Source organism: Tasmannia lanceolata, unplaced genomic scaffold (assembly GCF_043159265.1).
Source record: "Tasmannia lanceolata isolate RefF3 unplaced genomic scaffold, GAP_Taslan_0.1 ptg000003l, whole genome shotgun sequence".
Lineage (NCBI taxonomy): Eukaryota > Viridiplantae > Streptophyta > Magnoliopsida > Canellales > Winteraceae > Tasmannia > Tasmannia lanceolata.
The window spans coordinates 60,289,819-60,304,979 of record NW_027518680.1 but is presented as its reverse complement, the minus strand read 5'-3'; the positions used below and the strand labels follow the sequence as shown (position 1 = coordinate 60,304,979).

Here is a 15,161-nt window from a genome sequence, read left to right as displayed (position 1 = left end):
TACTCAGGATATTCCCTCGTCAGTCCTTTCCGATACTATGCAATGTTATGTGGGACTTCTGGTCCCCCTTGTAATTATTATAGTTTCAATAAAATATGTCATCTTTCAAAAAAAAAATTTTGATTTTGATATATAGGTATTCATCTAGAGAAGGCTCCACAAGCAAAGACAAGGATCCAATTTTACCCTGTATGGAAGATGAGGGATGGTCAAATCTGGTTTCGGGTGAAGATGAGACTCCTAATGCCGAAGCCAGTTCTATTGTAAGAGATTTAGATGAAGACAAAGCTATGAGTAGCACAGAAAACCGATGGCTAAGACTGGTTGTGTCCGTGCAACATTTTCCTATGATTTTGTGTCCTCTTTCACCAAGGGTCTTTGTTTTACCTTCAGAAGGAGCAATTTCTGAAGCTTGCTTATCGAATGACCATGAAGATGCCCTTAGCCCTGGTTTGCCTTCTATGAATACTGGATTGCCTTCCGATGGGGAAGACACTCCTCCCGGAGCAACACTGACAGCACATTTTCTTTACCATATGGCCGCCAAGGTAGTGCTATAAATCTCGTGCTTATATTATTCAAGTTAATTTCTTGTTTCTTTTATACTGTGACTGTAAATTTCATTCTTGAAAATGTGTAGATGGATCTGAAGATGGAAATATTTTCTCTGGGTGATTTGTCAAAAACCATTGGCAAAATTTTGACAGACATGTCAAGTCTTTATGATGTAGGTCGACGTAATAAAAGATCAGCTGGTTTATTACTTATTGACCGCACGCTGGATCTGATCACACCATGCTCACACGGCGACTCGCTTGTTGATCGTATGCTAGCATCTTTGCCACGAAGGGATAGAACAACAACCACATCACATGTGAAAGGTTCACAGATCCAAAAAAAGCATTCCCCTGATAATTTACAGCGGGACTCACTTGATGTTCGAATACCACTTCATAGAATTTTCAGTGAAGAACATCCAACAGATAGCATTCCACTATCGGAGAGCATTGCAGCTTTCATGTCAGGTTGGGATTCTACTAACTCTGGATTTCTAATCTCAGATGCTGTTGAGCATAACAACAAAGCTTATAGTGGAAATTCGTTACACTCCGACTTTAATTTACTTAGTGGGTCCTTTGTCGCCACGGAGAATTATCAAGGCGTACATTACTTGGAAGCTATATTTGATAGAAAAACAAAAGATGGGGCTTTACTTGTAAAAAAGTGGCTTCAAGAAACTCTTCGTCGGGAGAAACTAACCCTAAACAGGAAATATCGTCCCAATTCAGCTATTGCATCAGAGCTGCACTCTATGGTTAAAATGCTGGCTTCGAACCAGACAACATTAATGCGAAACAAAGGGATTATTCAGTTTGCGGTAGCTGCAGAAACTGCACTGAGCGAACCTCATTGTTCTCGCTGGGATGCATTTGTCAGTGCCGAGAGGATATTGAGACTAAGTGCAGGGGACACTAGTCAGAGTCTCTCTGGTCAGATATGTGATCTCATCAATAAGAACATCCAAGAGCTAAAGAAAAGCGCAGAATCCTCTCGAGGTTTACTTTCTTTTCAAGATGCACTTCTCCTTGCAATCACTGGATATATTTTGGCAGGTGAAAATTTTCCCACATCTGGGTCTGCGGGCCCTTTTTCGTGGGAGGAGGAGCGTTCCTTGAAAGAATCTATAGTTGACGCAATTCTCGAAAACCCAGCAGCCGCAAAGTTTAGGTTTCTTAACAGTTTGGAGGAAGAACTTGAGGCTAATTTGGAAAAAATAAAGTCTGATAAAACCCAGGAATCTTTATCCAGTCAATCAAAAAATGATGATTTTGATGATCAATGGGGTAGTTGGGATGATGAAGATACGGACCATGATAATGAACAAGCATATGGGGGCATGCAATTAAGGTTGGAGTTACGCGATAGAGTAGATCAAATTTTCAAAATCTTTCACAAATTATCTGGTTTGAAGAGGAGGAACCCAACTTTCAAGGAAGGGATGTTTCCATTGGAAAGTAATTTTGTCGGTGATTCTTACGTTAACCGAGGGCTACTTTATAAGCTTCTGACAATGGTGTTGGGGAACTATGATATACCCGGATTGGAATATCATTCCTCTGCAGTTGGACGATTTTTTAAAAGTGGGTTTGGAAGATTTGGCCTTGGACAGGTAAGCATTCTCATTAGCTTTAACTTTTATAAGTTTGTTTCAGTTTCCTATATATGATACTATATATAATTCTGAATTCTTGCAGGCAAAACCAAAGTTGGGAGATCAAAGTGTTCTTCTGGTCTTTGTCGTGGGAGGCATCAATGGTCTCGAGGTCTGAATTTCTCAACTTTTTAAGATTAAAGAAAAAAAATTGTGTGATTTCCTTTGGTTCTTTGTCTGGATCTACATTGAAGTTTTTATCTGTTCGTCTTCTCTTTCATCATCAATTGTGTGTGATTGCAATGTGCATGATTCTAAATAATAAATTGTATTGAATTGCCCATATTAGTTCTAGGAAATGATATCAGCACAACCATGCTTTAATAATTGCACAAGCGCAGTTTGTCTTTTCCTTTTAGTTTTAAATTGGTTTGTAAGATCTTTTTGGGAACTGTAATAACCCTTGACATCTCTTTAAATAATAAAAGACAACATGGGTCAGTACAATTATCAAAACATAGTTGTGCTATATTGGAAATTATTTGCTGAATGTTGCTTGGAATCGTTTGCTTCCTCAAAATAATTTTGGATACTTTGTATTTCAAGGTCCGCGAAGCTCAGGAGGCAGTTTCAGAAAGTGGCAGACCTGATGTAGAGTTGATTTTGGGCGGTACGACTTTTCTGACTCCAGATGACATGTTTGATTTGCTATTGGGAACTTCTAGCTACATATAGTTCCCCTCAACATTTTGGAAAAGAAAATGAAAATATAAATCTTATTTTGCCATAGAGCATTTTCTTGTAAAATTTCATGTGAAATTTATTAAGTGTATAGACTTCCATTTTTAGATATCTTTGAATTTGTATAGAACTAACTACTAATTATCCCTTGAAATTGGGGTTGGTCCTTATAGGTCAATTGGTTGAATCTTTGTATCTTAACCTTAGTGGTCGTAGGTTCCATCCCAGATTACCTACCAGAAAGAAGTATATCCTTTGAAATGTATCCATAATGATCACACCAAGGCCAACAATTTCTTTGTACTGCAAATTCTTCTCTATTATGGATTAGAACTACAATATTTTTTGGGAAATGATTTTAGATTCTATCATTTATTGTGAACAATATTGGGATAATTTTAGACTAGTGATATTTGCACAACCATGATTTGATAATGAGAGAAACTTACCTCTTTTCCTTTTTAATTGGCTGTTGAGAGCTTTCTGGGAATTGTACTAGCTTTTGATAGCTGGCTAAATAATAAAATACAAGGTGAGTTTGTCTCATTATCATAACATGGTCATGCAGATATCACTTCCATAATTTTATTACATTTTTATTTTATATTTTCAGAATATTGATATATTTGTCCTTTTATCTTCCTTGGGCCTCCCTTGTAATGTAAAAGGGTAGTCATAAATACACTAGAAGGGCTGGCCCAGGGTAGAAAATGGGCGAATATTTCACTTCCCTATATTTTTCTTAAATTATATAATTATATAATTTTTATTTTCCAGCTTTTTTCCAATATTTTCCTGAAATTAACAAAAAAATTAAAATCTCCCTATGTATATACTTCGCGAGATGCAAATATTTGTGACTATGTTTAGGAGTTGGCTTGGATGATTTAAGTGATGCTCTTTTTGTTTTTTGCATAGACCAGTGAGTATTGGATTATTGAAATTGGCTTTTTAATTTTTTTTAACCCGGAATTTATCTAGGAACCCGGGTTGGCAACTTAAATTTAATTAATAAGAAAATAATAGTTATTACATAAAACCTTGCCTCTAACCCATTGCAATACAAGAAGATACTCTAAAAAGGAAAACCCCCCTTTACAAGATTATTTGCGAAGAATGTTGGTGTTTCAAAGTCTACTTGGTTTTAGAAATCTCAGGATGGGGGAGAGATTTCTAAAACCTAGATTCCTTACTTAAAATCCAAGACTCTAAAGAGAAGCCAAACGGAGTAACGGACGGTCTATGATTTTGAGGAAATCCAAGATTCTAAAGTCTGCGTATCTAAACTGCCCTAAAGGAATGATATATGCTCTTTGGGGAAGTAGATCCATCGGGGCACCCTTGAGTCTCGGTCTTTGCAAGGGCGTCTTTCAGTTTAGCATTCCTTTATAATTAACAGCTACTGATAACTACAAATATCATGTAATGTTTCAGTAGCTTAGAGGTTGGCACGGCAACCCATGTTTTCCCATTATCTATAGAATATAGATAAGAAGTTCTAAAGTCTTGAATGTGAGCTTCTTGAAATGTTAAAAATGCCTGCAAGATGTGGACAATTCAGCTCTGATCATGGATACATCTGAATCCCAATGACAGAATATTGAGATATTGGGAAGTGATATATTTGCCTCATTTTTTCACTTGTGACAACCCCCTATAGTGTATTTATGACAACTCTTTTACAGTAGATGGGGCTGTCCCAAATAAAAAAGGGGGGCGAATATATCATTTCCCTAAGCTATTCGGTGTATGTGGCCTGCCAAAACCCATCCAAGGATTCTTATTTCACCTTGGCAAGTGATACCAAGTGAAAGATTTAACCATACAGTAAGAAATTTAAATCTGCTCTTATTTTTTTTTTGAAGAAGTCATTGCCTCGGTAATGCCTCCTTATCTCTAGTGTACACAGACAATTTATCATCAGATTCCTTGCCACGTCCATTTCCCCATTTGATATCTTACAAACAATTTTATTTAAATAGATTATGCAGAGAATCGGATTCATCATTTTGTCTTTCAACTAGTCTATAAATACAGTCTCTCCCCTCTCCTTTTCCTCACCAAACCCATATAAAAAACATCATCACTTTGTTCATATATCCCTTCCTTCTCTTTTAACTAACATTACACAAAACAACCATGGTTGTGGGCAGCTTCACTGATGAAATGGTGTACGCACTCCCTCTTGAGAGGCTATGGAAGGCGAATGGCGACACCCATAACTTAATCCCTAAGATCATGTCCGGATTCGTATCTAGCATTGATGATCTCTAAGGAAGTGGCGGGGTTGGGACCGTCAAAAGGTTCAACTTCACTGAAGGTTTGGCACCAACAATGGGTACAACTGGGGTCGATTTTTGGGAATTTGGGTTGAGCTTTTACCATAAAATCGGGTCGGGCTTGGGTTGATTCTAATTCATTTTTTAGCAAAAGCACATCCTGACCCGACCCAAGTTGCACCCCTAATCACAACCCTTATTAATTAATCCAACCATCTGGTGAGTCACTCACACCAAGCTGATTCATCATACTCATTGTCTCCCAGGGTCCCCAGTCCACGTGTCATGGGATTGATAAAGACGCCCATTTTAAAAATTGATTTTTATACAAAATAATAATGGAGTGATATCTACATTTGCATATTTTTATGATAGCACTACTCACATTGTTATACACTTTTTAATTAGCTTTTAACAGCTGTTATAATATTGAATATGCTATCAACATCCAATCATAAAAGTGTAAAACAAAGTGAGTAGCGCCATTATAAAAGTATGGTAGTGGGAATATCAGCTGCCAATAATAAGTGTAAATATAACTTCAGAAATCAATGCATGCGGGTGTGTACAATGTGTGTCTGGGGTTTGACAACGTGATGATCTTCACCAATGGCCACGATCAGATCAGCACGGATCTTCGAACGAGGGCTGATGGCCACACGATCCAAAACCATAAGTAACAAGTATTCATGATACTAACAACTATGAACATTGTTCTCTTGAAAAAAATTTCAGCTGTTAAGGACTTCATTTTCATGAAGATTCGCATAGATGCTATTGACGATGCGAAATATGTATTCAAATATACTGTTATTGATGGAGATGAAGTTTGAGGCCACGGCCGACGGTGGGTCCTTATCAAAGACTAAAGTGGAGTACGATTCGCTCGGCGATAGCTTGCTGACTGAAGATGAGATTGCGCAGACTAAGGCTGGGAATCAGGGGATGGAGAAGGCTGTGGAACGCTATCTGCAAGCAAACCCAGATGCTTATGCTTAGATTTGAGACAGAGATGATGGGAATGCAACAAGAGAAGCTATAGTAAGGTCAAAGTTGCACTTGGTCTACTCTATTTCCTGTTCAGCCATATGGGTCTTTTCTTGTGTGATTTTTCTAGTCTTTTTACATCCTGACTGGATTGTTGCTTTGTTTTAGCAGCAAATGATATTGGTATTCCCTTGTTTGTTTCAATGATGGCACCCTTCTCTTCATTTTACACTATTCTAAATAGCTATTGAACCATTGAAAAAAATAATTAGCTATTGAAGGCTGGAGGAATGCTAAAGTGAAGGGCACCCTTAAAAAAACCAGCTATATGGGCACTTGTGAAACTACCAGTTACTCCAAAAGTATAAGCTGTTGGAGATGGCATTATTTAAATACTTTAACACTCCCCCTCACGTGCGGGCCCTCTTTCTTTCTTTGTTTTTATAGGGTTGGCCAGAACGTGGCCCTTTTCACCATAGAATATAACATTGCTCAAACAATCCACCAAACAAATACGATTATACGAATCATTAATATGAGCAGATTGAGAAGTTATGTGGCCATTATGCGGTCACGGATAGATGCCTCATCATAAGTTGCTGCAATAACATAGAAATTACTCTCCAATTTGACTATTAGATTAAAAGTTAATGACCCAATTAATGTCCACACCATGTAGTCACCTGTACAATATTGAAATGGTCATGCAACCTTTTTCTCTGATATTGATTCTTAGAGTCTCCTTCCCCTTGGTACTCATGGTACTGCATCACCCTCACTGTGTTGGGAAGAATTCGCCCTCGAAGTCGCAACCTCTTCGTATGTTTCATTGCCATGTTAGGGTAACAAGTGCTTTACATTAAATATGTCTGACAGCCAAATATGGGTTATGCCTTCACCTAGATAGTAGGCATTATCATCAATGTTCTTAACGATATTTAATGGTCTAATCTTTCTCGGGACCTATCTTTGCCGCCTAGCTCTCTTCACATTCATCATAAGATAGGACGGTTTGAATGTCACTTTCACCTCTTAATTATTTGTTTTTCTCCTCCTCCATTGTCCATGAAAATCATCGTCCTCATCTCCATCTTCATCTCCACCACCTTCCTCATCTCCATTCAGCGTCCTGATCCCCCTCATAGCGTACCCTATTATCACCTCATTTCCCCTCTTTTCTACTCACTTCTCTCTTTGTTCTTTTCTCCTTTTCAATCTTTCAAACTCCTTCAACTTCAACACTTTTATTTTTCAATTTCTTGACCTAGCTAAGATAGTCTATTGTTCAAAACCTGCCCTTATTTACTGTTAAATCTCGAAAGTTAGAAAAGCATAGTTCGATTCGTGTGCAACAAACTGATGATTGTGGATTTGGACGTTCTTGAATCGTCGACTAATTCGATCAACTTCTTGTTCACCTTCATGGTCGATGATGCTCTCTTCCAATTCCCAAATTCTAGTAATTGTATAATGTTGAAAGTGCCAGCGAGCGGGATCTGTTTGGCTTTTATAGGCTAGAGCTAGCGCCAAGTCTGTAAATTTTTAGTTTGTGAGGGGGGAGATTGGTCTATCCATTAAATTTGATTCAATTACCAACTTAACCATCATCAGTTGGTGCTACTATAAAGCCATAATGTGCACTACCCCTAATAGTTTTTCATTGCTCAGAAAAATAAATTTATTAAACCCCTATTTAGAATCGAGTTAATCAAAGGGATTTTAAGAATTTTCAATCTGTACTTCCTCAATTCAAAATGCTCATTGACTTGATAATAGAAAAAGTTTAATCGTTTTGCAAATTCTTGTGACACAATTATTTGAGAAAATTAAATATTTAATAATTATTATACTAATTTTACAAAAATCACGTTGCTTATATTTAATCAAAATTATTCATAAAAAATGCTAATTTGGGATTGTCAAGTATAAGAGTAATTATATTTAATTATCATGCATTTGTTAGCCGTCCTAAACGTACTTAAATTAAATATAGCCAAGAAAAAAACTACTAAAACCCCACTCCATCAAAACTTATCTACCATAATCCCCATAAAATTTTCTTAATTATGATTATTACAGTCCATTGCCTTAAATAACTTCTAAATTTTTCTTTACTAAATTTACCCTTAATTATTAATAAAGTTTACTTTTAGTTAGAAGATTAGTGAAAGAATAATGATATTGTAATTGAGAGTGGAGTTGAACAAAAAGTCTTTTCCTATTAGCAATCTTTTCCTTGTCTTTTGGCTTTTCATAATAGACAAGTTGTCCTTGCATCAAATTTCTTCTCAAAGGAGAAGGTTATTTAAGAAATTACAATTTTTTTAATCTAACCTTATTGTTATGTAAAATATTTAATATTGGGGTTTACATTTGCTCTTCTTTGTCACTTGTTGTATGTAACAGGTGGTAATGACACCTTAGGATGCCCGTCTTGAGTTCCTCATGTGAAAACCTAAGACTGAGTAGTCTTAGTAGCAGCTTAGTAGCAGTAGGATTATTCCCTTGCTTGCCTGCCTTGGCACACTCATACTAGAATTCAAAGAATTCACTCTTATAGGTCTATGCCGGCACTCCACCCTCACGAAAGGACAGAGCTCACACCGACCGAGCTGGGAAGAGAGCGAAAGGAATTGCTGAGCGAGCCTACCCGTCCTATAACATATCCTAGCTATCATCTTGACAGACCCAAGAGACAGAGGAGGGCGGGACCCGAACTACGGAGAGATGCAAACTGAGATGAACTTAAAAAAATGAGAGAATTACTAGTTTATACTAGAAGTGAAATGAAAGAGAGGGTAAACAATATATGGGGCAACAATATACATCAACATTCATGAATTGTAATCTTTATTTGGTTTGACATGCGTTATAGGTGAGAATTTGTTTGGTATATAATATAAGCCCAATAAGATAATGGACCGGTGTAGTGGGCCTACATGGGGCTAGAGTCCATTAACCCTAATGTATCTCCGGAGGCAAGAAACATGGTATTCCAAACTAGATACCTTGGTTGTAATGCTTTAATCATCCTGCTTAAACCCTAATCTCTTCTAACAATCTTAAAGAATTACAACCCTAAAATCCTATTGTGATCGATTTCTCTTCCGGAGCTAGTAATTTAGTTCTCGATTTTCGGAGAGAGGAGAACTCTCGGCTTTTGGTGGCTCTCACTCTCAGTTTTCTTAATCGATTTGGGGGTTTTTTCACGGTTTTGGGGTTTCTTCACGGCAAAAATCTCTGCAGAAACTCACAGCTCTCTTCTTGGTGCGAATTTGTGTTACTCGAATTTTCTTCTCAACGAAGGAAATTTGGTCCCCTGCTTTGGTTTTATCAGATCAAACTCGTTAGGGTTTTGATCTCTCGTTTTTTGGAGGCTAATTTATTGGCGTCTCTTGTTGGTAGAAACCCTCGTTGGAATCAATTGGGTTGTCGGGACGTGGGTTTCACTTGTTGGAATAAAGGAGGAGAGAGAGAGAGAGAGAGAGAGAGAGAGAGAGAGAGAGAGAGTACAAAAAGGGGATAGAAACCCACTTATCTGTCTCTACCTTTTGGGATCATCTTTGCATCCCTCAACAAGATCTCGTCTGTTTCTGTTACGAACTTGGATCAGAGAACAGGAAAAAAAACAGAGTTCTAAGAAGAAGAAGAAGAAGAAGGAAAAAAGATTCTTGAATTACAGAAATTTGAAGAAAGATAGCTGGTTTCGAGGCACCAGAACCTCCATTACAAGACATACATTCTACAGATTTTTCTACACAATATTCATTACTTGATCCTTTCCCTGCTTTCCTATTTATAGCTATAGTTGTTATGCTCTGTTTTTTTTTAACTACTTGCCTAACTGCCTAACAGCATTTGTTATTCTCAACTAATCTTTAAGCCTTGCTGGCAATTCTCTCCTTCGGTGGCTGACTCTCCTTGCAGGTTCAGTAGCTACTTGGCTCGTGACAGTTGCCTCCCCTTGAAAAGGAACCTTGTCCTCAAGGTTCAGCTGAGGGTAATCATGCTTTAGAGCTGAAAGATCCTCCCAGGAAGTAGCTTCGAGTGGTAGCCCATCCCATTGGATTAGTAACTGTTGAATGCTTTCGCCCTTCCTCTGAATTGTTCGCTGGTCAAGCACAGCTAGAGGTCGACAAAGGGGTTGAGTTCCTGTGGACAACTCAGGTAGAGTCATCTGTTGAACTGAAGGATCCCCAGTGAACTGTTTAATTAGAGAAACAGGGAAGACTGGATGAATGAGTCCATTATCAAGCATTTCTTGGACTAATCTCTCTATTTCAGATATCTGAAAATGGGGATACCGGCATGGTCTGACTTTAACTGGTTCAGTTCCAATTTTCAGAGGAATAGCATGGTAATGAGATCTGATTGGAGGCAGGGATTTGGGCTCTGAAAACACGTCAGTAATTTTGTCCAGTAATTCTGTTAAATCCTGATTTATAGTAATATGGTTGTCAGCTAATTCGGGCTGAATAAGCTGTAATTGGAAACATAAATCCACCCCTGCTGTTGCAGCTAATCTTTTGAAGCTATGTAATTGCATTGTTTCCTCAGTGAGTCTATTTTGTCCTTGTAAATGTATTTCCTGATCTTGCCATTGAAAATCCATGGTAAGCCTCTGATAGTCAAAGATAATTGGGCTTAATAATTCTAACCATTGAACGCCCAATACAATGTCGGCCCCCTTGAGTGGAAGAACAAACAGATCTACTTGGAATTTATGATTCTGCATAGTGAGAACCACATTCTTGCAGATTCCTGAGCATTCCAACCTTTCTCCATTACCCACCATAACCTGAAATGGCAAACCTTGAAGTATTGGAATTTGTAGATACTGCACCAATCTGTCTTGAACAAAATTATTAGAACTGCCCCCATCGATTAATACCGCGATTTGACGCCCATTGATATTGGCCTTAATCCTCAAAGTGTTGGAATGAATCGGACCTGTTAAGGCATAATAAGAGATTTCTGGGTTCTTGTCAGACTTTTCAAGAACCTGATTGAGGCACAATGTATCGTCATCTCTATCGATTGTATCTGATTCTTGACACGCATCAGCATTACAAAGTAAAAACAATTGCTTATTTTTGCATTTATGGCCTGGATTGTATTTCTCATCGCAGGTATAACACAACCCCTTATCTCTTTTAACTTGTAATTCAGCGGCAGATAATCTTTTAATTGGGCCGCTCTGTGGAGCGAATTTGGTAATTGACGAAGAAGACCCGCCAGTCGCATTATCATAAAAAGAACGAGAGCCAGAGGAAAATGGAGTTTTAAAATTGGTTTTGTAGATAATCTCCTTGGCATCGTTAATTTTATCTTCCACCATTGTTGCTAAACCGACGGCTTGAGAGAGAGAGAGACGTAGGCAAGTGGATTTGGACCTCATTACAGATTTCTGGTTTTAATCCACATACAAAACAATCGACAAAAAATTGAGAAGGTAGATGGACTGTTCGATTGGCTAAACCATCAAATTCAGCCTGGTAATTCCCTACGGTAGAAGTTTGCATCAATTTAGCTAATTTACCTTGAGGATTATCATAAATGGATGGGCCAAACCTGGTTTGCAGAGCTCCGGCGAGTCGGATCCAAGAATCAAAAGGATGTTCCCGCTCCATAGCTTGAAACCAATCGTATGCCTTCCCATCCAAATGAAAAGATGCGATCTCTAACTTCAATTCATCAGAAGTGTGATGAAATCGAAAAAACTTGTTTGCTTTAGAGATCCAAGCGGCTGGATCAACGCCGTCGAATCTGGGAAATTCCAATCGTAATTGTCTTGCTGAAATTCCCCCAATATTGTGACCATCACGAAATCCTTCTTGAATTCCAACTCGCATCCCTTCTTGATTTTCATGTCGCACCTCCTGCTCAATTCGTCTTGACAATTGATTGAGTCGTCCATCCATAGCAGTTAGCTTGTTTGAAATATGCTCTCAATGAAAGCACCAATGTTACGAACTTGGATCAGAGAACAGGAAAAAAAACAGAGTTCTAAGAAGAAGAAGAAGAAGAAGGAAAAAAGATTCTTGAATTACAGAAATTTGAAGAAAGATAGCTAGTTTCGAGGCACCAGAACCTCCATTACAAGACATACATTCTACAGATTTTTCTACACAATATTCATTACTTGATCCTTTCCCTGCTTTCCTATTTATAGCTATAGTTGTTATGCTCTGTTTTTTTTTTAACTACTTGCCTAACTGCCTAACAGCATTTGTTATTCTCAACTAATCTTTAAGCCTTGCTGGCAATTCTCTCCTTCGGTGGCTGACTCTCCTTGCAGGTTCAGTAGCTACTTGGCTCGTGACAGTTTCTCACTGAATGTTTGGTGTACAAAATCGAGTCCATCTCTCTCTCTCTCGTTCCCACAAATCCGGATTGGATTTTTTGTTTGGGTTTTTTGGGGGTGGCTTTCGGTGCCTGAATCAGTTGGAGACCGAAACTTCAGTGAAAATTCTTGGGGCCGACTTTGCCTTGTTGGATTCGAGTTTTCCTTCATATTGTTGGATCCGAATTTTCCTTCAAGGACAAACTGAATTTGCCTTGTTGGGTAACAGCTACTGTTGGCACAAATCACTTTCGTTCTCTCGGCTGAATATTTTTGGGCCCTTCATCTTGGCCGAACTATCTTGTTGCCGAAACCCTCTTGGATTCGGTTCTTGGAGCGTGGTGTGGATTTGGTTCTTGGAGCTCGAGTTGGATTCGGTTCTTGGATTCTACTTGGATTGGGTTCTCGCGATTCGCCTCCAATTTTAATATCATTTGTATTCTTATATGGAAAAGAATTCTATTCCATTTGAGATGGTGGACAAATTTATGAATTTCAAGTTTCAAGAAGACAAGGAAATCACTACTCAAGTGACTGATCTTGAGAATTTGATATCTAAGTTGAACAATGAGAAAATTGTTGTCTGTGATTCGTTTCTTGTGGGTGCAATCATATATAAACTACCATCTGCATGGCACTCTCTTAAAACTGAGATGTATAAGAAAAAGGTGCAAGTGGGGCTGGATGATCTCAAACGATTCATTTGAATCGAATATGAGAATCGAGAATAACTTACAGATGGTTAGAGAACAACAGTCTGCTTCTAACGTGGTAACAAATCCCAAGAAATTTTCTCGGAAATCCAAGTTACCTAAAAGTGAACCCAAGTTGGAGGCCAAAAAAGACTATCTGTCAGAAAAAGAAGGGCAACTGCCACAACTGTGGGAAATGATGTCACTTTGCTGCAGATTGTAGGTAACCTAAGAAGGTTAAATCTGACACACCACAGAAGGAAGCTCATACAATGGTGGGCAGTGCTAAGCCTAAATGTTTTGCTGCTATGTTGGGCAACGGTAAGGCCAGTACTTCTTCCGAATGGTGGTTAGATACAGGAGCCACCTGCCATATTTGTAACTGTAAGAAACTACTTACAGATTTTGTTGAAGCAAAAGAATGGAGAGTTCGATCCTGGCTCAGGATGAACGCTGGCGGCATGCTTAACACATGCAAGTCGGACGGGAAGTGGGCCGGCTCATTCTTCAACAGGCACGCGGTCAGAGATCGACTAGAGGCGGAGGTGACTCACACTGGAACTACGAACTTAATCCCAAATCGTTTCCGAGAGGTGATAAAAATCCCATGCCCAAATTGATCTGAGGGATAAAGATGGAGACTTCCAAAATTAGGGTTCTTAATGCTTAAAGATTGTTAAAGTCAAGCAAGGTTGCTTGAAGCATTACACCTAGGTATCTAGTTTGGAATACCTAGTTTGTTGCCTCCAGCCCCTATATATAGATATACGCTAGGGTTATTGACTGGTTAATGAACTCTAGCCCATGTAGGCCCACCACACTGGTCCATTATCTTATTGGGGTTATATTAGAACATAATTAGGGTTATACTATATACCCAACAGTAAATCCATATCAAATTATAACATACAGCGGAGGTAGTCTTTCATTCCAATAGCCTTTCCTTTATATATTAAACTGATAGCCTATAGCCACGAAGAGTAAGCATTATCAATAACAGATGGAAGTTTTACTTACATAACCAAAAAGCTGGAAGTAATGAATGCATGAGATTCCTTCAACACTTTGAAAATCATGAATCAATTGTGAGATGAAAGAATAGTATATTGAGAGGGATTCCTTCAAATTTGGCATCACTTGGCGGAGCCACTAAAGATCTGTAGAGGAACTCTGTGGGGCACAAATACTACTACCAATTCGCTCATTTGAGCAAGTTGATGTAAGAGCTGATTGATCTTCTGCAATACAACAATTCAAACTTTGAGAATTGAACACATCGTCAAACCTCTAAGAAGGAAATGTGACAGTAGCACTGAGGAGAGACGTGCTCAGCCAAGAGCTGGTGGGCGGATTAGCAATGTCGCCATTGTTCTTACCAGAACTTTAGTTGGAGGTGGAGATGTAAAATTTGTAATCGAAAAATAAAAAATCGGAGTGTGAAGGAAAAGGGGGCTGCATCCCTTAAGAAGCCCATTCAAAAATTAGGATATGGAAATTGGTTTTGCACCCCATGCCAATATTCTAACTTCAGTTGGCAAAAAAACTGTCGTTGGTATCGACAGAGCAAAGTGCCATCCAGATGGGTTCGTCGTCTGCCTTCGTCTCAGCCTTGCCTGGACTTGACTAGAGAAGAGGATGGTCAATGGCCCGATTCTTGCTCTATATCTTACATGAATCGAGAGGATTTGGTCATCTCTGATAGGGAGGTGGACGCTCGTATGGAATCCCTAAAATCCTGTTTAATTAGGAAAAAGAAGTGGCCCAATGAACTAATTGAGGGTATCTGGGCTTGGGCGCAAAAGGCTTGAAATGTGCCATCTTTACAATGTCCTTGCATATTGTCTAAAGAAGAACTGGTCTTTAGTTTTGAATATGAGGCGCAGGCTTCAAAGATTTTATCTAGATGCCCTGAGGTTTTGAGTCCTCATCTGTGTTCTCTTGCTCCCTGGAGTAAGGAGTTTATCCAA

General features: G+C 38.6%; 1 protein-coding gene and 1 pseudogene across 7 annotated transcripts in view; both read left to right on the top strand.

Annotated features, from left to right (window-relative positions):
- The window catches only part of LOC143857528 (vesicle docking protein), a 31,147-nt gene extending 28,086 nt beyond the window's left edge, over nucleotides 1-3,061 (top strand). For all 7 annotated transcript variants that reach the window (XM_077367995.1, XM_077368003.1, XM_077368012.1 and 4 more), the window contains 4 exons: nucleotides 137-548; nucleotides 641-2,170; nucleotides 2,256-2,324; nucleotides 2,759-3,061. In XM_077367995.1, the coding sequence (XP_077224110.1) occupies nucleotides 137-548; nucleotides 641-2,170; nucleotides 2,256-2,324; nucleotides 2,759-2,887 (2,140 nt within the window). In that variant the 3' untranslated portion in view covers nucleotides 2,888-3,061. The remainder of the gene's footprint in view (nucleotides 1-136; nucleotides 549-640; nucleotides 2,171-2,255; nucleotides 2,325-2,758) is intronic.
- Nucleotides 3,062-5,032: 1,971 nt separating this feature from the next.
- On the top strand, nucleotides 5,033-6,171 carry LOC143869992 (major allergen Pru ar 1 pseudogene; annotated as a pseudogene).
- Nucleotides 6,172-15,161: the final 8,990 nt, after the last annotated feature.